This window comes from Mauremys mutica, chromosome 7, assembly GCF_020497125.1.
Source record: "Mauremys mutica isolate MM-2020 ecotype Southern chromosome 7, ASM2049712v1, whole genome shotgun sequence".
Classification (NCBI taxonomy): Eukaryota; Metazoa; Chordata; order Testudines; family Geoemydidae; genus Mauremys; species Mauremys mutica.
Window position 1 is genome coordinate 64,082,832 of NC_059078.1, and position 27,364 is coordinate 64,110,195.

At 43.4% G+C, this 27,364-nt stretch overlaps 1 protein-coding gene across 2 annotated transcripts in view; it reads left to right on the plus strand.

Moving 5' to 3' along the window:
• The first annotated feature begins 509 nt into the window (after nucleotides 1-509).
• Nucleotides 510-27,364, plus strand: part of VCL (vinculin) — a 98,134-nt gene continuing 71,279 nt past the window's right edge. Inside the window, exon 1 of one of the 2 annotated variants that reach the window (XM_045023839.1) lies at nucleotides 510-973. In XM_045023839.1, the coding sequence (XP_044879774.1) occupies nucleotides 806-973 (168 nt within the window). In that variant the 5' untranslated portion in view covers nucleotides 510-805. The remainder of the gene's footprint in view (nucleotides 974-27,364) is intronic. The other variant, XM_045023840.1, reaches the window with a different exon arrangement.

The window sequence follows — 27,364 nt, forward strand, 5'->3', positions numbered from 1 at the left end:
CCACCGAATCTTACAAGTTGTACCTAGGGACGAAGTTCCAGCTTTTCGCAGCAACACACAGGAATCTGAAAACAAATCGGTAGTTTTTTGACCAACCCCACCTTCTCTCCAGGAGTAGGAATTAATCCACCCCCGACTCCCTTGGAAAACCAGCGCCTTAAAAGTAGCTGCCAACACCATACGCTGGTGCATTGAGCCTAGTAGAAGCACCAGACCGCCCCCCCCCGCGCACCTACTAGCCCGTCAGCTGGAGCGTGTGACCAGCTGACCGGGCGGGGCGTTCCCTCGCCCTCACGCTTTTGGAATCCCGCACTCCCGACTCCCCCTCCCGAGTTAGCCCGATCACTTCGGCTTTAACCATCTCCTTATATGGACACCAGAATGTCTGACGTCATCCAACCCTGGGAAACCAGAGCCTATGCAACCAAACTTGGTTGGGAAAAGCGGGCCGGAGCCGTTGGAATGTTGATGGACGCGACGCCGCAGCCATTGGGAGCCACCGGCAGGGCTCCGCCATTGGGCGGGAGCGGCGAGTGGGCGGGGAAGGGGAGGGGTAGGTTTCACCGGTTGAGAGCCCCCGCCGGGCTGCGGGAGGCGACGAGTCAGTGGGGCAGGCGCTGCTGAGTGAGGAGTGCGGCGAGTTCGAGTCCCGCGACTGGCCGAGCCGGGAGTTCCTGTCGGGCCGCTGTAGTTTTTCCGCGGGGTTGGCAGGGGAGCGGCGCCGCCGCCGCCGCCGCCGGAGGGGAGAGGTTCGCCAGGAGTTTGCCCAGAGTTCGGGTCCCGGCCCCCTCGCCACGCCGCCGCCATGCCCGTCTTCCACACCCGCACCATCGAGAGCATCCTGGAGCCCGTGGCGCAGCAGATCTCCCACCTGGTCATCATGCACGAGGAGGGGGAGGTGGACGGCAAGGCCATCCCGGACCTGACCGCCCCCGTGGCCGCAGTGCAGGCTGCCGTCAGCAACCTGGTCCGGGTGAGTGTGGGACGAGGACAGCCGGGCACCCGCCTGGGAAGGGCTTCCCGCGCCAGCCGCTCCCGGGCCCGGCTCCCCTGCCTCGAACTTCCCTCTCCGCTTAGTGCCAACCCCTGCTCGCCCCTTGACCGTGTCTTTCCTCGCGCCTCCTCCTCTCCCCCCCTCAGCGCCCAGGGCAAAGGGTACTCCGTGTGCCCTAGTCACCGCCAGCTCCCCTCTCCTCAGGGCCTCCAGTCACTCTCCTCCTGCCCCCCTCCAGCCTCCTCAGGGTGCGGTGAGAAGTGATAGCACCAGCCGCAGGGCCACTCGCTCTGATCCTGCTCTTCCCATCCCTCCTTGTCACAGGCACTCTGCAGCTCTCCCCTAGGTATGGGGGACAGCTCCAGCCCCTCTCTGTCTTATTTTCTTTAGCCAGGGTTTATCAAATCTCCCCACCCAGTAAAACTTTGCATCTATAGTTTACATTCACATACACATACAGTCCACTCACAGTAACTTGCTCCTTTCTGCGTGGCGGAAAGATGCTGGCTTCCTAAGTGGTGAAGACGTTTCAGTTCAGAAATAATTGGGTCCTGCATAGAAAAGCTTTTCTTCGGTTTTTATTTTAAAAAATACATCAGATTCTTTGTTTAGTTCTTGTTTGCCCCTTGAGTTGTTTTGTGAGTTCTGCTGATTGTTCAATAGCCCCATATGCAACAGTTGCTTAAGATCTTAATGGCTTAAAATCTATTCTTTTTTATTTTATGCACTCTGTTCAGAGGCAGTAATGCACCATAATTATTGGTATCTGCATCATGCTTTCCATATGGTGAGGGAAACCTTCAATGGATATCTTTGACCTGATGATGCATAATCAATCTTTTAGTTTTGTCAATAAAGTGTTTATCTCTATTTTGTAAATTGCTTTCTCCCTGAGTCCAAGTACTGCTTTGACGTGATAAACTGTTTTCTTTCTTTTTTTTTAAGTGTGTAAATTAGTAATGATATTAGTGTTCCTTTGTAGTGAAGAGGGTTGCATAGTTAGCACAGCTGTTGGTATGTGTGGAGTCAGGACTTCTTGTTTGTTTCAGATAAAAAAAGCTGGGATTGTGTTTTTCAACAATGAGTTACTGCTTCCCAAAATGCTAACCTTATCTAGAGACAATGAAAAGTCAATTTTAATCTTTGATTTTTTTTTCAAGTGTTGCCTTCAGAGCATCACTTTAACAGTTTGCCATGTCTTAATTGCTAACTGACCTTGTGTTTGGGAAGTCCAAAAGACTGGAAAGTTAATAAAATGTTTTCATTGGATTTCAAACACTTATACTAAATTATATCTAAATAATAATGAATTACAGACAGGCAACAAACATGCACATTTTGCTTTGTAAATCGTTAGGTTGCTGTACCATTTCCTATCTCCACAACTCCCTAGAGATTGCACATATCTTTTCCTCACACATCTGTGGCTTTATAGAGAAGGAGAATTACTCCCATATCACATTAAATTCTTAATTTTGGTCATTAATCTTTTAAGATGCTCATAAAAAGAAATTTCTGCCTTGTCAATATAAATTCTTTAAAAACTGGGACACAACTCTTTCCTACCTTCTAAGCATTAATCTGCACCAAAAAATCCTGTTGTCCATTTTAGAAAAGATTTCTATACTACTTTTAATGTGGTACTGCAGCAGGACATAACGTCTACCCTGGAATATTAACACACTACTTTTTTTAGTACATACAGGTAAGTATTGGATGGCTGCTATACTAATGCTTCAGAAAATAAAACAAAATCTATTGTTTAGATTGAATGTCATGCCAAACAGGACTGACTTTCAAGCTCGGACCATGGGGCTGCTGGGAAATATAGGGGAAAAATACAGCAGGGAGGCCTCTGTAAAGGATATGTGGATTGTGCGATTACAGGCCATTGTAATGCCCTAGGCGTGCCATACAGTACTTATTACTGTGGTATTAGTAGAGCCCTGCAAATCTGCTTGATATCTGCGGACCACGTTTGCAGATTGGATGAGGATACAAATTTTATATCTGCCTGCAGCTCTAGGTATTAGTACTCACTTTTAACTTTATTACATTGTAGCAGTACATGTCAGGGAAAGAATCTTGGGCACAGAGTTTTAACAATAGTGATGTATTCTCTGGAATATCTGTGTTTTTTGATTAGCTCCCTCTGGGCAAAGGAATTTAGTATATAGGCTCTGAGGAGGTGAACCTTAGGTGTCTGGGGTAGTTATATCTAAATTTTTCTTTCAAGGAGAATTTTGTAGTGAAGTTTTGTGGTGTTCACTGTGTCAAGCTAGTTTGATTTCACTTCATTATGCAATCATTTTATTATGGAAAGAACTTTAAGGGGATAAAAGTAGATTCTGTTGGTAAAAAAGTCACAAAATGAGATTCTCTTATTCTTGACTATTAACACCACTAAGTTTGTCTTCCATTTTGGGCTGTGGCTATGGGAGGCATCCCAGCCTCATTTAACAAATAATTGTCCATTAGCTATATGGAGACAACGGGTCAGGGAAATAACCCACTTCCTTCCCAGATGAACCACCCCACCCATGTACCTATCCACTACACCAGGGGTCCCCAACCCCCGGTCCGCGGCCCGGTACCGGTCCGCGGCCTCTTAGAAACTGGGCCGCGAACCGACCCAGTGGACCTCCCGCAGGCGTGCCTGCGGGAGGTCTACCCGAGCCGCGGGACGAGCGCTCCCTCCGCAGTCATGCCTGCGGGAGGTCCACTGCTCCCGGGGCTCCGGTGGACCTCCCACAGGCATGACTGCGGACGGTTCGCTGGTCGCGCGGCTCAGCTGGACCGCCCGCAGGAGGTCCACCGGCTCCGGTTGAGCTGCCGCAGGCGTGCCTGCGGGCGGTCCAGCTGAGCCGCGCGACCAGCGAACCGTCCGCAGTCATGCCTGCGGCAGCTCAACCGGAGCCGGTGGACCTCCCGCAGGCACGCCTGCGGGCGGTCCAGCTGAGCCGCGGGACGAGCGCTCCCGACCGGTCCCTGGTCCTGAAAAGGTTGGGGACCCCTGCACTACACCAATACTGACTTGGATTCTAAATACATTCTATGGGTGGCACACCTGAGATTACTTATTCACTGATGCTTTAAAAACTCCCACACCGCAATCTGGGTCTATGCTGGTTGTGTACTATGTATGTATCTTGTGAACCTTGTAACCGATACTTGTTATCTCTCATAACTCATGCCTGACCCCAGATGTACAGTATCTTTCTTCTTGTGTAAACTTGATTTTAAATATTAGCTTTTATAACAAGTATGGTTTCTTCCCTGTGGCCATGTGGCTTTGGCTTGCTTCAAAAATACAGAGCAACTAGAGGTGGTGGTGAGTCAGAAATGTTCCTGAAAAAAGAAGGTGCCTTAGGTGTTCTAGAAAGTGTTCTACCAAGCCCTGTTGTGGAGAAGGAACTAAGTGGTTTGAAAACTGTTTGATACGAGATGCTGTCAGAGGGTAAATCCTAAGCAAAGTTGTAAGATGGGTATGTTACGGGACAAAGACAAAAAAAACCCCACGTATGCCAGAGGATGCATGGAGACACAGAGGCTTGGACTCCTGGAGGGATGCTCCACCCAAACTGCTCTTTAGGAACATTGTGGTTTGAAATTGAAGACTCAGCAGCTGGAGAGAGGGAGCAGATTCATCGGTTGGCTCCTGTGGCTGGAGAAAGGAAGCTTTTGTGACCATATGCAATCCCTATTACAGTATAAACTAGGAAGGTTACTGAAAGTTTTTTGATCTGTTTGTGTTGTTTACTCAGGTTAAACAAAAGTTTAGTGTTTTGTCAAACTTAGAAATTGGAGGCATAGTCAATTGGTAGGTATTGAAGAGATCTGCAGGACCCTTGACATAATTAAGAAAAACAGCAAAAAAGCAGCCCAATATTTTCAGGCAAGGAGATGAAGATGGAGGGATAAAAAGGCTCAGCTGATAATGTGGTGACATTGAAATTGAATAATGTGTGTGCCAAGGAAGGGGCAGGTTGTGCCACTTGTCCACACTCTGGAACTTCCATTGCTAATGTCAGAATTTTTACAAAAAATTCTAAGTGTAATCAACACTCATAAAGTAATCACCTTGAAGTTGACCTTTGACAGAACATCCAGTGGGTCACTAGCTGAAAGACTTATGCCATGTACTATCAATGCTCAGATCCCATGCGAAGTGTTTGGAAATAAAGGTGGGTGGCTGAAGCTTCTTGCACAAATGTAGTATTTTTATGGGGTAAAACTAAGACAATGATGGAGAAGCTTCAGTTTTAGCACACAACTGACACAAATTGAGGCAATACACACCTCTCTAAATTAAGCAGTGTCTCTGTAGATTGAAGAAATCAGTGCCATAAGTAGTTTGTTAGAGGGTTTCCTTTGCTGCCAGTGGGCTGAAAACTAGAATCCCATGAAATCCTTTTTATTTTTGTATAATTTTTCATTTTATTTTTTAGGAATTTCTTGTATTTTCCATCTTCTTTACCCATCCAGGGTTGGGTCCTGCTTCAGTGGGGTATGTGTGGAAGGCCTCAGTAGGGGTGGTGTTGGTGGGGGTGGTGTTGCAGAGTGAGCCTGCCTCAAACTCACCTAGGAGCTGTCGCATGCTGTTGGGTCCAGCTCCCCGCTCCAGGCATTGCAACCTGGCTCTTGGGATGATAGCATTGCCCAAGTTTGGCCCAGCTGCCTCTCCGTCATGATTACTGGGCTGCTGGGCCAAACCTGAGTGGGACCCAAGGAACAGGAACTGCTGCTGCAGGGGGAGTTTTTTGTTTCATGTTGCTTTAATTACTGGGTTTTGATTTATTTTGGGGCTCTCTTAATAACTGTAAAACAGAAAGCTTAAACTGAGCAATAACTGGTGTGGTGAACAGGTGAGTGTATTTGACAGCCCTATTGAATTAATTGCTTTGTAAAATGAAGTTCAAAATTCTAACTCCGGTCAAACTTGACTGGACAAAATTTAACATAATGGTGATGAATAAAATGAGTTTCTAAAATCGAGTCACTAGTTAATCTACCATTTTAAGAGAAGTTATAGTACTGTGAAAAATTACCTGTAATTAGGAAGTAGTTTATAAAATAAGCTTTGTGAACTGTCTTGCTGGGAAGTCTTTGGTCATGGACTGGTTTCTTCGTAATTACATACACAGAATTATTGCCGGGCTTTGAATCTGTAAATGTATCTTTCAGAGCTAGTAAAACTAAGGTAAATAAATCATATGCTCAGACTGAATTTTATTTAGAAGTGCATTCAACTACTAGTTTGTGCTGTGTTATGGATTTCTATTAGTATTTAAGCACAGTGGATTTTAGAATTAAAATAATTGTTTTGCAGAATTGAGGGACTATCTTTTAGCCTTTCAGCAACAACCCCAAATGAGCATAGAAGATTATTATACATTAGTAAATGACTCATGAGAGGTTGTAGATATCTTTGCCTGCAGCTGTGGTAATTTGAATACTTTTCCCTTGTACATACTGCATAGCAAAAGAGTAATTATCTAAAATAGATTAAGCCAGTTCTAGCCACAAATTATCAATCATAGATCAATGGAGATCAGTGGGGATTTCTTCAGTAAACACGGCCTTTAGATCTCCGAAAGAGGGGTGTGTATGTGTTAGGCTTTTAGAATTAAATGACGGCTTCCTTCCACAACTAATACCTGTCATCGGGGGTGAGGGGAGGGAGGATGAGGAGAATGTTCTATTAATAGAACGTGTGTGAGAATGAAAGGTGCTGATACTGCTCATGAGATGTTTCCCACACTCTAAGATATACCCTTAATAGTTAAAACAAAAATAACATTACCTGGATAAAACTGATATTCTCTGGGTAAAGTGTTGCTTCTTGCCCTGTCCCCCACAAAAAGTCATCAGTTTTACACTCTTCCTGCTACCTCAGTTCTATCAGTCCTTGCAGCCTCTTGCCCACCGTCTTTCAAATCATCATGCTTTCCCTTTCCCAGTACTTCACTGAGGGCTTGGCTGCACTCGCTAGTTGAAGTGCATTAAATCAGCCCCAGGTGCCCTAACTCCTGAGGTGTCCACACTGGCAAGGCACGTAGAGTGCCTGGACTCCACGGCTGGAGTGCCCCTGGTAATCCACCTCCATGAGAAGCAATGAGCTCACTAGGCCCTGGCTGGAGCGCCTCGGTGCTAGTGTGGATGCCCTGGTCTATTAATGTGTCCCACAATGCCTGTTCTCGCCACTCTGGTCATCATTTTGAAGTCTACTGCCCTGCCCTCAAGTGAGCAACCATCGGACCCGCCCTTTAAATTCTCTGGGAATTTTAAAAGTCCCCTTCCTGTTTGCTCAGCTAGGCCTGGAGTGCTGTCAGCGCATCTTTCCAGGTGACCATGCCTCCACACGCCAGGCGATCCCCAGTATGGAGCAATGGCAAGGTGCTGGACCTCATCAGTATTTGGGGGGAGGAAGCTGTCCAGTCCCAGCTGTGCTCCAGCTGTAGGGAATTATGATACCTACGGGCAGATATCAAGGGTCATGAGAGAAAGGGGCCATAACTGGGGCGCACTGCAGTGCAGGGTTAAAGTGAAGGAGCTGCGGAACACCTACCAGAAAGCACGGGAGGCAAACCTGCTGGTTCTACAAAGAGCTGGACGAGATACTTGGGGGCGACCAGACCTCCACTCTGAAGAGCACCATGGACACTTAAGAGGCTGTGGCAGCCCAGAGTGCAACAAGGCACGAGGAGGAAAGCAGGAATGAGGGTGCTGAGGAGGAGGGGGGCCCAGAGCCAGAGGATGGCCCGGCATCCCTAGATGCATGCAGCCAGGAGCTGTTTTCAAGCCAGGAGGAAGGTAGCTGGTCGCAGCTGACAGTGTTTGTAGAAGAACAAACAGCAGATGAGGTGCTCGGTAAGCGGCTTCTATTTTGAGACGGGTTGTTGGGTGCAGGCTGTTGGGGCAAAGAGGGTTGCAGAAAGAAGGGTTAGGGCTGTGTGCATGCCTAGATGTGGAATAGGGTGTTGATGTAATCTCTCACATAGTGGTAATCGGCTTCAGTGATCTCATCAAAGGTCTCATGCAGAAGCTTGGCAATCCACTTGTGCAAATTCCTTGGCAGAGCTACTGTGCTCCTTGTCCCAGTAAGGCTAACATATCTGTGCCATTGTGCTGTGAGGGGTGGGGGGACCATTGCTGCATACAGGCAAGCTGCATAGGGCCAGGTCGAAAGCCACATTGTTGCAGAAGACCCTCCCTTGCTTCCCAGGTCACCCTCAGCAGCAAGATATCTTCTAGGATAAACACATCCTGTGGAAAATGTGGGGACAGTGTTCAGTATAGGGCCCCCCTGCAACTGTTGGCTCTCCCTAGGGCACAGGACCCCAGAGGACAGTATGGCCCTGGAACAATCAGTCCCCCCGCCCCTGTGGTTACTCACCATTTTGGGGCTTTTATGTCCGCTCAGCTTGGGACAGGCAGTTTGTGCTAGTGTGTGTACTGTGCTTGTCTAGAAGTTTGGCCGAATCATTGCTCTGTCTAGTGTTAACAATGCTGCTTCTGTTTAAATGTTGCATTTTGGCTTTACAGATGCAACCTTGAGATCCCAGCCGTCCTTGTTATCAATGGCTGAAAGGCTGCAAAGACTCAAGAAGCGGCCATGAAGAAGCAAGGAGAACCTTCTGCATGAAGTCATGCAGCAGTCCCTTACTGAAAATAAAAAAGTCCAGGAGTGTCGAGAAACCGAAAGGAGGGTCCACCAGGAGAATGTGGATTGTCTGCAACAAACCATGGAGCGGCTCCTAAGCATTATGGAGCGCCAATCGGGCTCACTGCAGGCACACACAACACTGCATATGGAGCAGGTCCATGTCCCCCCTCCATCTCCGCCGCAGCCCTTGTCTCAAAACTCTTGTTCCTCTAGGTCACTGCCAACCCACTTTCCCCAACATCTGGTTTCTTATTGCCACCAGCTGCCACCAAAACCTTTAGCTTCACTGCCCAGCCCTGCAAACTACGACCCTTACCCTCTGCACTCGGCCCCCATCACCATGCATTTTAGCCAGCCTGAAGTACAGAACTCATTGCAAGGCACTCCAGAGAGGAAGGTGGAATATGATAACCGGACATACAGAAATCTGTGATTGTTCCGTTCCCCACCCCGCCCCCTTCACTCCTCCCACACAGCACAGATGTGTCATGCCATGTGTGTTTCTCCAGCAGTTGTTTCTTTTCAATAAATGAATTTTTTGGTTTTGGAAACATTCTTTATTGCATTAAGTAAAAGATAGCATAGCCCAGGAAACCAACAGGCACTGCTAGTGAGTGTATCATACATAGCAAACACAGATGTCTACTAGTATTGGAACCACTGCACTTCACTCCCGTGCAGGGCACCAAACATTACTGGTGGCTTTCAACATCGAATTGCTCCCTCAAGGCATCCCTAATCCTTATGGACCCACACTGGTCCCCTCTAATAGCCCTGGTCTCTGGCTGTTCAAATTCAGCTTCCAGGCCTTCAACCTCAGCAACCCATGCCTGAGTGAAGCTTTAACCCTTCTCAAATGTTATGGAGGGTACAGCACGTGGCTATAACCATAGGGATGTTGTCGTCGGCCAGGTCCAGCTTCTCATACAGACAGCACCAGCAGCCCTTTAAATGGTTAAAAGCACACTCAACAGTCATTCTGCACTGACTCAGCCTGTTGTTGAACTGCTCCTTGCTGCTGTCAAGGCTCCCTGTGTATGGTTTCATGAGCCTTTGTATTAAATGGTAGGTGGGGTCTCCAAGGATCACAATGGGCATTTCGACTTCCCCTAGGGTGATCTTCTGGTCTGGGAATAAAGTCCCAGCTTGCAGCTTCCTGAACAGACCTCTGTTCTGAAAGATGAATGTGTCATGCACCTTTCCAGACCAGTCTGCGTTAATGTCTGTGAAATGCTCACGGTGATCCACACGTGCCTGGAGAACCATCGAGAAATACCCTTTCTGATTTATGTACGTGTAGGCGAGGTGGTCTGGTGCCAGAATTGGAATATACATGCCATCTATCGCCCCTCCACAGTTAGGGAAACCCATTTGTGCAAAGCCATCCACAATGTCATGCACATTGCCCAGAGTCACAGTTCTTCTGAGCAGGATGCGATTAATGGCCCTGCACATTTGCATCAGCACGATTCCAACGGTAGACTTGCCCCCTCCGAACTGGTTAGCAACCGATCGGTAGCTGTCTGGAGTAGCCAGCTTCCAAATTGCAATTGCCACCCGCTTCTCCACGGGAAGGGCAGCTCTCAATCTCGTGTCCTTGCGCAGCAGGGTGGGTGTGAGTTCAGCACACAGTCCCATAAAAGTGGCATTCCTCATCTGAAAGTTCTGCAGCCACTGCTTGTCATCCCAGACTTGCATGACGATGTGATACTACCATTCAGTGCTTGTTTCCCAAGCCCAAAAGCAGTGTCCCATGGTGGCGAGCATGTCCATGAATGCCACAAGCAATCTCGTGTCATATGCATTATGCATGTCAACATTGTCTTTAGACTCCTCACTGTCACTTTGTAGCTTAAGGAGTAACTCAACTGCAATTTGTGATATGCTGGCAATACCCATCAGCATATTCCTCGGCAATTCAGGATCCATTCCCGCAGACTGAAAGGGAAGACAGAGCGTGCCATACAAAAAAAGGTTGAAAGATGGAACCAAATGTGGACGGAAGCACAGGTATTGCTGGATGCCCCACCTCCTCCTTCCCACAAACCTCAGCTCCAGAATGGGAAGAGGTGCTCTGTGGGATAGTTGCCCATAATGCAGCACTCCGAATGCCGGTGCAAGTGCCACAAATGTGGCCACGCCGCTGCGCTTGCAGCTGACAGTGTGAACACACGGCAGCACTTTCTCTTCTATTATCTCTGAGGGCTGGTTTAACAGTCGGTGCTTTACATATGCAAGTGTTACCCATAGCCCAAGGCTCCTCTACCTTGCAGCTGTTACTTGGAGCCGCAGTGGTAGCATGTGGGTTGTCTTGCAGCCTTTGCTGATAGTGGTGGCAGATAGTGGTCTCTGGGTGTGCTGTGATTATTTTGTGAGGGAAGAGGAGGAAGCAGGCCCTCCTTAATGTGTGCTGGGTTGTTGGGCATTGGGTGTTCCCTTTGGTTCTTGGGGTTATCCCTGACTGGCAGAGAGGTCTCCTTCAGTTTATCTGTATGTTTGTGTGGGGAGTGTCTCATTAAGCTCATAGACAGTTTATTGATGGATGCACAAGGCTCCCTCCCAATCACAACTCTTCAGACTCTATGCTGGGGTTTAGCAGACAGGAATAAGCAGCGATAAGGATTACAGCTACAGCGGCTGTGAGACTCCCACTCAGTAGCTTGTCCCTGTCTCCTGTTTTCTTCATGTGCTTCTGGAGAAGTTGGCAGTGCAGGTTGTGAGAACTATATGGTATGTGTGCCTAGAGGCATTAGTGGGGAACACAAGCAGGGATCTGCAACCATTGTTACAGTAAATAGCAATAGTGGGCATGCTCAGGTCTGAACACTGTTAATAAACCGAAATGACATGAGTGTTTGGAGGGGTGATTGCAAAATAATTTATTTTCCATTTGTCCCCCCAGTCTCTCCCAGTTTATTTGATTTGTGTGATTATAATTCCAGTATGCACAAGGCAATCTTAAAGGTTTTTGCAGGGACTTAGTGAGATGATTCATTGGGATAGCAATGATTTTCCAATGGTTATCTTTGCAAGGAAAAGGCCTTGAGAATTTTTTAAAAATGGAGGTTCTCCTTTGTGGGTCTTAACAAAGGATGTTTTGGGGTGACAAAGGACTTGTGCATGCCCCTTCCAGTTCATCGGTGCTTAATATTCTTGACTTTTTTTTAACCTGTAGGTGTACAATCTTACGTGCTTTAAAAAGTAGGGCCTTGATAAATCTCTGGTACTGGAACATCTCACTAGGATCAAAGAAACCAATTCTTATGCCAGCCCATCTGGATTCTGTTGTATTCCTAAAGCTACTGCCAAATGAAAAATAACAGCTTGCTGGAGGAGTCCTGCCTAGCTAAGGAGAAGATAAAAGCTTACACTTGTGAAATAAAATATATGATCTAGTAACTGTATTTAAGGAGAGAACTTTTACAGGTTGCAACTGTCTGAGTTTTCTATCCAGAAAGGGGTTGAAAACATCTGTTTTTCTTCAGTGTACCTGCAATTGTATGATAATTTGGTGATCTTTAGACATTCTCTGTAACCAGTGGTCATCTGTTTTGATCAAGTAAGTTGATATTTTTAGATTAATAGTCAAAAAGAAAGAAACCCAGCTTTGTGGTACTGCTGGCACACATCAATAGCTAGTTCCTTATTTTCATCATTTGGGAGCGATCTGTAAAGGAGATGAATCAATCGTTCATTTGAATGGAAGATAATCTTTTGTTCTGTTGATATGTTCTATGACTTTCCTTTCAGAAAGGATGGCAGAGAATATTAAGAAATCTTCCATTTCTTATTTATGACTGTAACTGTCTTTAACTGTGTTTCAGTTAGCTAAACAATTAGTGATTATCTCCTCAACTTGTTCTAGGCAGAAAAATTGGGAACTTTGATGATTGGTAACCTGAAATGATTGACTGGATATAGCATATTGTCAGCATTCTGAAGTGCTACATACCACCCATGTTACAGAAAATCTATAACTTGCAGCTAGTCTGAGTAGTCATTTGAAAAGCTGTCTTTTTAAAACATTTTATTTCTTACCTGTAACTTTACTGTATTGTGGTGAGACCATTTTTTGTCTGACAACTTTTGTGGCCAATAGCTTGCTGCATATCTGATGCAATGTGTGGAAGCAGAGACCTATACTTAATTTATAAGTGAACCACTGTAGTAGGAGTTGAGTTGTTAGAATCAGGTTATGTCCAAGGTGGTTGGTAGGTTGAGAGAGGTCGAGGATCTGTGTGTGGATTGATGTGGTTTGGTGATAATTTATGGAGTGTCGACGTGAGATATGTAGTGCTTTGTAGAAAGCGTGTGGGGGTTTTTAAATTCTGAAGTGCCATCATGCTCTTGCTACATTATTTTTTTAAAAGAATTTATTAAGTTGACTATGCTGGGCCGGACAGAAAACTGTTCAGAATGTCTTGGAAACTGCAGAATACCAGTGTACTACATCAAGTCGCCAAGACGTAGCAGTTTGTTTTACAGCTATTTTTCCCCTTATGGCTGGAATTTGGAGTGTGTAGCTGCTCCTTTAGAAGATTGTGTAATCTGGATGAACAAATGGTGTTTTTTAACACATGCTGGCCAACACGTATTAAGATTTTTAAACACTACGTAGCACCTAATTACTAGAGACTTGCATTTAAAAAATGTTAGATGGTTCTGCTGAACTCTCATACATGTTTCTAGTTCTCTTGTGTTCCAAATGTAGTGTTAATTTGGTCTGATATTAAAATGTCCATTTCCCCTGTTAGTCCCTTCATCAAGGACAGGGAACAGTTCATAGCCCTCATTTGCTTCTGAATGAGAGTTTGTGGCCATCCACTTCAATTCATCTGATGTTGCCTAGACCACTGGTGGGGGTGCATGGTGCAGGCTCTGGGAGGGAGTTTGGGTGCAGGAGGGGGCCCCGGGCTGTGGCAGACTGTTGGGGTCCAGGAGAGGTCCAGGGTGCTGGCTCTGGGTTGGGTGTCAGGTCTGGGGGTTGGGGTGCGGCCTCCCGATGGGCAGCACTTACCTGGGACAGCTCCTGGTCAGTGGCACAGCGAGGCTAAGGCAGGCTCCCTGCCTGCCGTGGCCCCATGCGGCTCCCAGAAGAGGCCAATGTGCCCCTGGAGAGGTGGCAGGGGGCACGTGGCTCTGTGCGCTGCCCCTCTCTGCAGGCACTGCCCCCACAGTCCCCATTGGCCACAGTTCCCTGTTCCCGGCCAATGGGAGCTGCAGGGACAGTGCTTGCAGGCAGGAGCAGCACGCCGAGCCCCCTGGCCACCCACTCCCCGCCAACAGGACCGCTTCCAGGAGTGGCGTGGGGCTGGGGCAGGCAGGGAGCCTGTCTTCGCGGCAGCCCCACTGTGCCGCCAGAGATCACGATCAACTGGTTGGTAACCACTGGCCTAGACTGTAGCTAGAGGTATCTTGTTTAATGTTATCTGTTTTTTATATAGTCACATGATTTGCTTGCTTGTCATCTCCTTTCTTGTTACAAACCTTTTTTATGTGTTGTTTCTAAATGCTTGCTTCCAGTTGCATTGAAATCCATTGTAAATCTTCTCTTTAAGATGCATTTCATTACATGCAGAGTCACTGTCCCTAAGAATGTTTTTAGTCAGGTAACACTGCATATTTTATGGCACTCACTATATTAAGAACATTCATAGTTGAAATGACAGCTGGAACAGAGAACTAGAAATAGACTGAGCCTTATCTCAAACACTGAACAGAGAGCCTCACTTCTCATTATCCCAAACTTAATTCATATTTCTCTAACACTATATTATTCTTCCTCAGACCATTTGTCCTTTTGAGGTGGATATTTGTAAGTCTTTTTAATTTTATAGTAAATTTCCTTCTCCATAAACTTGACATTTCATTCTTCTTGGGTTATAGCCACTGCAGTTATGATGTTGGAGTTATACCACAGATGCTACTTCTAAATATGAACATATGCAGAGAGGTAGTTTGGGTTATTTCTCCTCTGACTTAGGGATAGTCATTTTTACATGTGGAACAGCTTTAGTTTCAACTGTCCTAGTAGTTTCAGATATATGGATTTCTTTCACAAAGCCCCAGTTACTAGACAGCTTCAAGCCTTAGATTATAATGCAGCACAGTTGATGCAGAGCCAGTTACTTGGGTTTTTTGTTACCAAGCTTCAAATAATCAAAAGCATATAGGGGGCTTATTCATCACAATGACTCAGCATACTAAAAGGTTTTGAAGCGAGGGGAAGTTAACTGGAAAAAATGTAGTAAACTGGCTTTTAAAGCATTAAGGCTTTGATTTGGTGAAGAATTTATGTATAGTGCTTAAGGCCTGCTGACGTCAGTGAGACTATTCATATGCTTAAATTGTTGCTGAATTGGGGCCTAAATACACAATAGTATTTGGTTTGTGTTACAGTGGAAGCATGAGGACTGTAAAAATTTAATGCTGGGTTGCCAGTGTTAATCTTCTCCTGCTGTCCCCCGCCCCAAAATAAGGATGGAGGAAAGCCAAATAAATATTACACTGAGGAATTGGAAACTTTTTTTCCCCTTAAAGCTACAGGCCCTGCCCTACCCTACCTAATTAAAATGTTTCTGCTGACATATGAATGAAGTTTAAAAAAAGGCCCCACTCATGGATAGTTTTTCTCATGCTCATTCAAACACTGGTAAGCAATCCACTTTGATATAGAGTTCACTCTGCTGCAAGGCGTTTTAATTGCTGCAAAAGGATAATTTCTTCTAGCATTTATCGTTAATTGTAGAAGCACAAACCTTATTAGGGAGCAATTTAGTATCTTGTTTGGGCAATAAAATAGCTTCTCGGTATGAAGAAAACATTAAGGTGAATTTATTTGGTGTCTAAACTGCATTTATAATTTCTTACCTCTTCAATATTCTGTAATATCAATCAGCCCAGGAGTGGATCTGCCCTTATGAATATATTATCTCAGCATCTCTAGTCAAGGTCCAAAATAATGTATTGCTGGTATAGATGGATGGAGTCACAATATAAACAAGCATGTCTTAAAAGTTAGGGCCTGCAATTACAGATGATGTCCTGGAGAACTGGAGTCTCATAAGAGTCCTCTTGGACTCTGACCAGCACTCTTAACAACTCAAAAATTGGCTTTGAAAGTCTCCTTAGGTTTAAAGCTTGGAAACAGCTGCATTAGCTCAACCTTTCTCATGAGCTCAAGTCATAGTTGCTCTCCAAACCCATGAAAAGGCTTTAAACATCTTCTTTCTTGTCTTGGGTAGGAATGTCACAGAGCTTGAGCCATTCCTCTAACCATACTCTCCAATTGAACTTAAAGAAATCTACAGGGTTACCATCAGCAGAGTTGGCTCCCATCCTGAGATGAGAATCCATGCTGCTCTTGAAAAAGTTATAGCAAGTTGTTCTAACTTGCCGAACGGTAAAGCTTTGTGCTACCACGGGCTCACAAGGTGCTCCTAATACTCTCTTTTTATGTACAGTAGTAGTCAGTGGCATATTACCCTTGGACATGGCTATCAAAACGGATACCTGCAATACCTTCACTTGCCTCTAACAATTTTTTTGACTAAAACAATGTAAATGGAATTAGTGACATCAGCTAATATTAATGCCTCCAAATGGGAGTTGTACCTGGCATGAACTTATGCAAGAAATTGGTATCACTTTTGTGAAGTCAGACTGACCTTTGTGTGACCTTTGGTTTTTATTTTGCTTTTTTGTGCATCTCCTGTACAGTTACTCATATGGACTGCTGACCCTTTGCTCAGTGTATAGTGCAGTCATCAATGTGTGGCTAAGGAAGTGAAGGGTGGAAATGGGAGAAGCCCCTAAGGGACTGTCTATACAGCTTTTTGAAGCTCTCGAGATTGATAGATTTGGGCTAGCAAGGCTTGTGCTCATGCTCTAAATATAGCTGTGCTTTGAAGTTGCAATTTGGACTGGAGCTCTGGCTCTGAAGTCCATCCCTCTAGGCTTCAGAGCCCAAGCTCCAGCCAAAGCTGTAATTTCAATGCTCAGCCTGCACAGTTATATTTGGAGTGCAAGTGCCAACCCTGCTAGCCCATGTCTGTCAACTCGTGCTGTGAGGCTTGGTCCCATGGGCTGCAAATACTGTGTAGACCAGAGGTTCTCAAACTGGAGTGTGTGGAATGTGTTCTAGGAGGTTGAGGGGCATGAGAAGCTTTAAGGGAAACAAACTGTGCACATTTTACCCACAGCAGTGAATAGGGGTCTACTTAAATCATGGAGAAATCATACATATTTCACAGGTTGGTCAGAGCATAAAGAGCAAATTCTGTGGATGTGTTCGTTCAGTTGTATATTCCAGGCCACCCCTACTTCTGAGCTGCTGCTGATGGAGCCTCTGCCTTCTAAGCTGGTTGCCTGACCAGCAGCTGTTGCTCTCTGGCCACCCAGCTTGGAAGGTAGCGCAGAAGTAAGGGTGACAATACTGCCCCCCCTCCCACACACACACAATAGGTATCTCACTTAAAATATACGTTACTGTATACTTAAATTACTCTGTTTGAATTAATGCCTTATTGTTTTTAACATTTAGTGGGAATTGCATGTTGATTTATTTTTTTATCGGTATATGTGCTTGTGGGGTGATGGGGGGCATAAACTACTACAGACACAAATTTGGGGGGGGCGCAATCAAATCAGTTTGAGAACTACTGGCATAAAGTATTGTAAGTGTCCTAGAGGTTGGCAGCTGCTTTTGGGGAAGCTTTTAGACAGGATGATCAGCTCTGTTGCCATCACTGAAGGAACTGAATGTTTGTGAACAGTTCACAAATTTTTGATTTAGATGGACTAGATGGGCCAAAAGTGTTAACATAAACCAGTGACTGTCCAATATAAACAGTTTTAAACAAGGTTCAGGATTTGGCATGCAGAGACCTCAGCCTGCTTAGTACCATGGCAAGTACAACATTGAAAATCTGTGCTAACTTTTTATTAAAGATACAGAAAAGAAGGAAAAACAATTAAAGCACTTGAAATGTAAAGTATTAAGTAAGGCTTTCATTTCAACAACATCCCTTGTTCCCTTTCCCTTCAGCTGGCGAGAGTTTTTAGAAGGAAACTCCTCCCCCCCACCTTCCTTGTTTGACAGTCTTTTAGATAAAAGATGGTAATAACTCCTCTTTCGGGGGGGGGGGGGGAGGGAAGTTAGTAAGATGGGCTGGCACTGTCATTGTTGCTGTTGTTGAAGTCCGATCCCATTTCCTCTAAGACAAAACCAGATACACACACACACGAAAGGGAAGAGAAGGAAATAGCAAAGATAGAAAATACAGCTTCTGTCTGCTGTTGACTTTCACTTGCAACCTCAGTGCTGGAGAAACACAGGCACAGCACATGTTCCTATCAGCCTCCTCAGCAAACTACAAAAGATCTGGTAACTTGTACCAGCATTGGGCTGTTGAGAGCATTGCTTTTAGTTGCTTGTTTCTGGTCACAGGCTTGCAGTAGTGTTACAAAATAGTGTTTTAGCCTTCCAAGCCGGACTCTTTTATTAGACAGAAGGAAAAAAAAGAGGAACAGGTAATGAAGAAATAAGGTGGCGAAGGAAAAGGACATAGGGGAGTGGGAGGGAAGAGAGACCAAGTTTCATATTCCAGATGGTATTTGGGACTTAGTTTGAGCCAGTGGAAGCGGCTGTGTCATCTGGGTTCCTCTCTCTGGCCTGGTCTGCTCAGGACATCTCTCAGGATTAGGATGAAGAAGGTCCTGGGTCCCAGAAGATGGTGGCAGTCATGATGGTGATGTAGCCACTTTTTAAAGTCTTCCCTTAAGGACCACAAAAGGGGGATTGATGGGCAGAGTAGCCTCATTTCCAACACATCAGTTTTGGTTCACTGATTTCTGATTCCACACTTCTCTTGTTTACCAGACATGATCTTGACACAGGCCTTGAATTATTTCAGTAGGCCTTTTTGTTTGGACTAATTCAGTTTCTCTGTCTCCCTTTCAGATCGTTTCTCATCAATATTTATTTTTATGGGTTGGCGTTTTATTAACTTTTTTACAGTTAAATTCACAACTGGGTTAAGTTTGTAGGCTGAGTTATCACAAGAGTGTGAGTTTAGCACACAACAGACATCACATAACTTTTATGGCAGGGGTGAGCATTCTAATTTATGTACTGGTCTTCGAATTAAGAGATGGTTCAGTTTTAAAAGGTCTTTCTAATACATATAAGTGGTTTGATGTGGGCTTCAATTTCCTTTAGAGAGAGACTGTACTTTAGGGATCACTTCTATTGCAGCATTTTTGCTTTATGATAGCATTCCAATTGTAGTAGCTTTTCCCCTTCCTTTTAATGTCTATTGGAGCTTTGACACTGGGCTCAAAATAATTGAGACGTCTATGCACAGAACAGCTAATAGGCTCTGAGTTGGATGAACAAAAAATGTTTTAAAGCTAGTAGAATGCCTTCTAAATATCTCAGGGGTTGTGAGCTTGTTCTTACACTGGAAGAACGATCCAATATTTCTCATTCCATACCCACATGTACTGCTTTTTGAGGGGGAGGGGAACATTTGTTATACTGAATTAGTTAAAAAAGGTAATATAACACAATCTAACAAGGTTTGAGTTGAGCAAATGTTGGTTGTTAATCTTAGTGTTCTGATGTAAACATTGTGCTGTAACAAAGATGAGTAAGAGAGGATTCAGACAGCAAAATATTGCTTGGATTGGTTTACAGTTTCTTTATACTTAAACGTCTTTGTGTATGCCAGTTTAAATTGTGTGGAGACACAGCAGCTGTTCTCTTGTTTCACTGTTCAGCAGGTCAGCCTTCAGTTCAGATAAATAGGAGACAGTAAATTGTGTATGGTAATTCCAAAGTTGTCTTGACTCCTTAGCAGTTCAAAAAGGTACAGATTGGTTCAAGGCAGTCTTCAGCTCAGCTTGGCACTAGTTAAACAGTAGAAAGCTTTGTTCTCCAGGGATAGTAAAGTCTTACAGAATGCACTTGCTATTCATGTAGATATTAAAAGTACTTGCTATTTTTGGATGGTGTTATCCTGCAATGAGCTTTCAAAGAGATGATGGGAAGCTTTTTAATAGTGACACACTGATGGCATTAGCAGATGATCTGTTCTTCACATTTAGCTTCTGGTTGTGAAAATAGTGAAGTATGATGGTACTCCAACTGGACTGATATCAATATTTTAATTGTAGGGCTTCTGATTTTCAGTTTTAACTGATAAACACTCATAAAACACCCTGGTACATTTTAAAAAAATATCCAGTGTTTATTAGATAAACACCAATGGCTACTTGTATCTAAGGTCTTGTCTGTACAAAGCAGTAATGCATACCCTATGGGGGTGTGATTTTTAAAGCACACTAATGCGTTGCATGGTAATTGGTCTGTGCAGACCCCGCTGGCTCTCACTAAAGGTTCCTACAGTGCTTTAATGTAGTTAAACAGAACCTTGATAAAACACACTAAGAAACTGTACAGAGACATTACTCATTACAATATATACTACTGTAATGTATAATGGACAGTCTGTATTATTTCCACAGTATACATACAAAGAACCCCGAAAACCCTCAATTTTTGGACATTTATATAACTCTCAGAAATAAACCCTGAAAAACAGAAGCCCTATTGAATAGCCCAAACTGTGGCAGGCAAGTAATAGAAGTGCAGCTGTGGTCAGAAAAATTAACTTTTTTCTGGGAGTTGGGTGGGGTACAGCAAGAGTTTGTTTTTCCCCTTTGTCACTGTTCATGATTTAGGATAGATTAATAGTAACCGAAGGAGATTCTCTAAAGAGGAAACTCCTGACTCGATAACGCCCTCTAGCAGGGGGACTAGAAGAGAAGCCATTTCAGGTTCCTCCCTCCCATCCTTGCCTTCTGCCCCACCCTACTCCTACTTGGAGACTTGCACTTGACAGCACAGGCCTCACAAATTTCAGCTTTGGACCAGAACCACCACTCCTACCCTCAAATAGTTTTGTAGTCTGCTGAAGACTCAAGCCCTGATATGGAAGGTATTGCCAGGCATTCTGCGCATCCAGAGAAACTGGGTAAAGCTTAAATAAGAACAGATCCATGTGGATTGGTATTGATTATGACTAGAACTAATCTGCTCTTAACAGAGGGTATCTTCAAATTTCCTCACTCTGGCAATGAATTCCCCTGATCAGTACTGTATGGGAGGTAAGAGCAGGACAGGTATTCATTGGTAGACTATCTGTCTCAGATCCACAGGATCGGTGCTATGTCCTCACCTTTGGAACAGTCTCCTGGAGGATCCTGGTCAATGTGCCAGACCCCCAAGAGATCTCATCCTTCTTTCAGGGTAGATCAAGCAGCCTCACCACCTGCTGAGACTGAACCTCTGGGCTTTCAGTACTTCTGTTTCACACCATGAGCCCTGCTCAACGTCTCCAACTGAGGGCAAGTATACACTACAAAATTAAGTCAACTTAAGTTACATTAACGTACAGCCACTGCAGTAATTAAATCGATTTTGCATGTCCACACTACCCTCTATCTGTCGGTGATGTGCGTCCTCACCAGGAACACTTCCACCAATTTAATTGACAGTATAGGGCATTGACAGATGCCAGGGGCTCCGCCGCCCAGGGCTGACAGGGGCTGTGGGCTGTCAGCCACCTGGGTCTGACAGCCGGTACAGTCAACACAGTGTGTACACTGTGAGTAAGCGCTATGCCTCTCACAGAATTGGAATTATTAGATTGGTGTAGTAAGTGACTTAGATCAGCAGGAGCAACATTGTAGTGTAGAAGCTTACAAACTTAGGTCAGTGTAAGGTGCCTGATATCGACCCAACTCTATAGTGTAGATCAGGCCTGAGATACTCCTGGTAGAATCTTGTACAGTCTTCAGAACTAATGCAGCTCACCCAGTATTTGCAGTGATGCTGAAGCAGCGTTTTCAGAATAGTAGGGTTTATTAGTTAGCTGGAACACAGAACTGGAAGTCCTTAGGTTAACCCAGAGAAATAAAGGTTAAAGCATTGTCCATTCCGGTCAGTTCAGAGCAATTCACCAGCTAAGCTGTAGTGAACTCAGAGCATTGGGTTGCATCCCTGACCATCTTGGCTAATAGCCATTGATGGACCTATCCTCCATGAACTTACCTAGTTCTTTTTTAACCCTGTTGTAGGTTTGGCCTTCACAGTATCCCCTGGCAATGAGTTCCACAGGTTGATTGTGCATTGTGTGAAGTACTTGCTTTTGTTTGTTTTAAACCTGCTGCCTATTAATTTCATTGGGTGACCCCTAGTTCTTGTTTTATGTGAAGGAGTAAACATTTCCTTATTCATTTTTTCCACACCATTGATGATTTTATAGACCTTTTTCATAGACCTGATATTTTTAATCTCTCATCGTATGGAAGTTGTTCCATAGCCCTAATCATTTTTGTTACCCTTCTCTGTACTTTTTCCAGTTCTCATATCTTTTGTGAGATGGGGTAACCAGAACTGCATGCAGTATTCAAGGTGTGGGTGTACCATGGATTTATATAGAGGCATTCTGATATTTTCTGTCCTATTAGCTATCTCTTTCCTAATGGTTCCTAACATTTGTTAGCTTTTTTGACTGCCACTGCACATTAAGCAGATGTTTTCAGAGAATATATATAAAAATAAAGTTATAGAATAAAACAGAAGTCTGTAATAACAGTACTTTATTCTGGAGATTAGGTCCCAGGTATCTGGATGCTCTCCAGTTACTCCTGACAGTGACACTTGAGAAGCTGGCCTTGTCATCTTGGCGGAGTGACTCTTGCTGTTAACTGATATTAACAGCTGTCACTTGGCTTTGGTTTAATGCTGCCTCTTGCTCTTTCTCTCACTCTTCTTGAGAACTGCTACTGTGGCTCTTACATTCCACAGCTGGCAGAGCATGAGTCCTTCCAGTTCTTATATGGTGCCCATCACAATAGTATCTGAGTACCTAAACTGGTAAAGGGTTCATAAACATGATGCATTTTGTACCTGCTTTCTTCAAAACAGAGCACTTTCTTTCCTTAAGACTGTCAGACCCAGCTGGCCTGAGAATCAATAGCCCAAGAATTCCTTTATGAATCTGGGTCTCCTGTATAGCACCTTGCAGTCCTTTGGTCATCAGTGTGTCATCTGGTCTTCTGTGGTGAAAGTTGCTTGGTATCTGTTCCTCAATTTCCCATCTGTAAAATGGGATTATAATAGTACTTCGCTTCTTATAGGCATTGTGAAGACATATACGTAAAAAGGTTTTGAGGCACTTGGGATGGGGCCCTGTAGATACATAGATGTGAGTAATGGTACTGAAGCCAGTGGGACTTCTCATGCATGTACCTAGGGACTTCAAGGGTCAAGTCGATATTTCAGGTGGCCAGTGTAAAGAGGGCCACATTTGAAAATCAATTTAAATAAAAATAAAGTAATTTCCAACACCATTTTGGCGCAAACAGTGTCTTAGATTGAACCATGATTACCAGTTTGAAGTAGACTTTCAAATGCAGCCAAAAGCAGAGTGTAGTAAAAGAGGTAATGGAAGAACAATGGTGTGAATCTGGGGAAAACTGACCTGTTGCGATTTCATTTTGTTATGTAAATATGTGAGAGAACATGTTCCAAAAGATCCACTACTATTTCTCAATAAGCTTTTTAAAAAAAAAAAAAAATGATGCAGACTCCCTGATGTTGAAGTAATGTTGTGGTTCAGCTGTATTCTTCCTTAGTAGGAGGTATTATAATTATCTTAGGCCAGATCAACACTTAAAAATTACATCGACCTAGCTACGTTGCTCAGGGCTGTGAAAAATGTTGCGACCTGTGCGACATCATTATGTGAACTTTTAACCCCCTGTGTAGATGTGGCTAGGTTGAGGGAAGAATTCTTCCCTTGAGCTTGCTACCACTTCTGAGGGGTGGATTACCTACATTGATGGAAAAACCCCTTCCTACATCTACGGAAGTATCTATGCTACAGTGCTACGTTGGCCCACTCGCCGCATCATAGCTGTGCTGCTGTAGTGGGTGTAATGTAGACATACCCTCAGTCATGCTGTTGTCTCAATATTGGCAGCCTTTAACATTAAAGTAACTTTTTATCTCTCCAGTCAAAAAAAGTCTAGTTTCTTAAGATAGTAAATAAATGACTGGTAGTCAGCCCTTTTGTTGGTGTTGAAAGAAAAAGTGAGGTTAATTAAATGCTTTTTGTGTGTGAAATAGCTTAGTTTTTTTTACAGCATCATAGTCCTATTAAATATATCAAAACTTATCCAGATGTCAGTTAAGATTTTATCTAATTTAAAAATTAATGCAAGGCCATACGTGTCTTATTTATTTTTAAATGCTCTAAGCAGCAACCTAATCACAACGGTATTAGTAAGCTTTCTGAACTGAGCAGTCACCTCAGGAATGGTGTCAGGCTGTTCTTGTGTAGTGACCATGTAGGGAAAATCTCTGGCTGACTCTGTGCTAGGTATACTGTGTATCAGATTATATAGGATTCATTATAGTTCAAATTCAAGCTGCTCTGTGTGTAAATTAAACAGACTCCAATCTGAAATTTATTTTTCTTTCTTGTTCAAATGAAAATAAATCAGAAGATTTTCAAACCCAGTGCAGAAGGTTGACAAGCCATCTAATTAAAATTAATCCATGTTTGAGCTCCTATTAAGTTGTCTTAAGTGAACATTGTCCCATTGAACACATTGTTTGATACTTTATTCTGTTTCATGTAAACATAAGTAGTACTGCAGTGAATATAAGCTGCATGTGAGCAATGATTAACCTAATGTGGATATGGGTTAAGGTTAAGGTTGTTTATTATTCAAGAGAAATGAGGAACTCAGTGAAGTTTGAATAAAAAATATCCTATGTTTCTACAGATGATCAGTAAATCTCTGTACTCAGGTGAAGACGTATTGATGCAGGACTATACTGTGATTAATGCTGTAGAGCTGAAATGAAGGCCTGCATGCAACATGAGCCTGCTTCACAGCAATTGCATCCATTATAGCTCCGTATTAAAAAAGGAGGGAGGGAGAGAGAAAGCAACAAAAAACAAAGTTGGATTAGACAGGTGGAAAATTTCAAATTAATTTTTGATTTGACAAAATTACCTGGTAGTGAAATACATTTTCATTAAACCTTAGACACAGTGAAGGTGCAAAATAGGGTTAGATTCTTCCTTTGCAAGTTCACTCGTTAAATAAAAGGGTAATGTAGCATTTCTATAGTATTTTCCCTGACTCACAATATTCTCTAACAAGCGGTTTTTAGCACCCTCCAAAGATCTGCTCAAAATTGGAAATAAAATTACTTTTTTGACTGTAGACAGACTTCTCCTGCCTGCACTGATCCGTATGGATGCTGATAATCCACCAGAATATTGCAGGCTGAGATATTTGTGACGGAGCAGTAAATCCTGCAGGCACCAAGAAAACCAACTTCATCTCCTTGAAACAATGTTAAGATAAGAATTTAAAAAATGATTGGAAGTAAAAGTATCGTTAAAGGATAATGGTGGAAAAATGATTAGATTGTATTATCAGTTTTCAAATGCATGCGTGAATAACAATAGATATGATAAGTCTTCTCAGAACTGGCAGTCCTCTGATACATTTAAAAAAAAAAACTGCGTGTGTGTGTGTGTGTGTGTGTGTGTGTGTAAGAAGCAAATCTTCAGCCAAATTTGCCGTGACTTGGGAGTCTGTAGTGACCGATCTAATTTTCACTTGTATTACCGCAGTTATACCTCAAAAGAAACTTAGAATTCAAAATAAACTAACTGCACTAATTTATTCTCTTCCTACCATTCCCACGCTTTCCAATCCTGTCTTCAGACATAGAACTGCTATTACCTTGATTTTCAGAAGAAAGATGCCTGAGATATATTGGAATTATTACTATGATATTGTTAAAATACTGGCACTCCTAAGAAAGGCAGGGGGCTGGCTTAGCTGTTGCCACTGAAAAGGGATTGCTGTGTTTTAAGCAATTTGCTATTTAGAAAGTCAGTTCAAGTATTTGCACATGATGAATGTAAGACCTTAAAATTCAGTACTTGGCAGCTAGCTGCATTTTTATTTGGATACATTAGAGCTCTTTATGTAACTCCCAATTACTGTTAAAAGTTAGCAGAATGTTTCAAGGCTGATTGATGTTCACGGCAATGGAGTACAGAAAGCTATTCAGATTTTTGCAGTAATTAAATGCTCAAGTGAATCTTTGGACATTTGAAAAATTTGAAAACTGTTCATTGTGGTCAAGTAAGATTATAGGCAACAGCTTTAAAAAGAGAAAGTGCTTTAGTGTGATCATTCTGTTTGTCTTGCCTTTAGCCTTTTCTACAAAATGAAGCATCCTGCTCTATCCCTGTACATTCAGTTATTTAATGCCATAAATGTACATGACCTTTTACTAAATAAACACAATGGAAAGATTCCAGAGTAGCAACCATGTTAGTCTGTATCTGAAAGAGACATCATTAGGTTTGCCTTCAAGATCCAATTCTTTGATGAAATTTTTGAACTGTCGATGAGTCTTCCCATTTGAGTGGATGAAATTCACAATTTCTAGAACCTTTTTTGTAACATTTCTGGACTTGAAGTATCTACCTGTGAGATGTTCATGATGGATGATGGAATGAACAGGGAGAAACTCTGGAAATTTGGAATTGCTTTTCAAGAGTCTGATAAGGCCTACTTTTTGCCCCACCATGGCAGGACTCCATCCATTGCAACAGTGACAAATTTATCCAGTGGTACATTGGCATTTGTCAGTATTTTGTCAAGTGTGATCTTTATGTCAACAACGTGGGTCGTTTCTTTTAACGCCACTAAGTCCAACACTTTTTCTTTCACAATTCCATCAGCTGAAACATAGTGAACAAATATCGCTAGTTGTGGTTTATCTTGTTAATCTATGGATTTGTTGAATGCTAGGCTAAATGCTAGAGAATTCTTCAGATCGTTTTGTATCTCGCTTGCAACATCAGCATTGATATGGAAGAAATACCTTTCCATAGTGTGGCGCAAAATTGGAATTTGCTTTATTAGTCGTTGAAGTATTGTGTTACTTGGATCTAAAATTGCAACCACTTCTGCAATATTCTTCTTAACAAATTTTCCATCGCACTATCGACGTTTAGCATGAGCGATACTCCATGACATAACAAAACTAGCTTTGGTTGTATCAGTTTCCTTACTGAATGCCGAAAGTAGTATCTGACCTGGTTAGGCGTAATTTTAATGCGTTTACTTGTTTTTCCTTAGTTCTGATTCAGGAGGGTATTTAGACAAAAAGTTATTGTGATTCATTTCATAGTGATGTTTTAAGTTGCTTGCTTTGTAATGAGTGAGTGATGCATTGTAGGTAAGGCACAGGTGTTTGCCACCTTTAACAGTGAATGCAAAATCTTCCTCCTATTCTGGCTTAAAACTTCTGTTTTCTTCATTCTTGCCTTTCTTACAATTTGAAGATGTCATCATTGTCATCCATGAAATAAACGTAGGGTTAGCACTTAAGTAGCATTTGAATAGTTTTAGATTTATGAACAGTAAACACAGCCTGTATTCTGCAGAATACAGGGAGATGGCAAGCACATGAGGTCTGCACAGCATGATATCTGAATACAGAACAAGGCAATTTCCTGATATAATGCGCATGTGCGAGCTTCTCTTTCTATTGGTCTCGCTCTCACACTCCTGGGTTCACCCAGGCTTAACTTCTC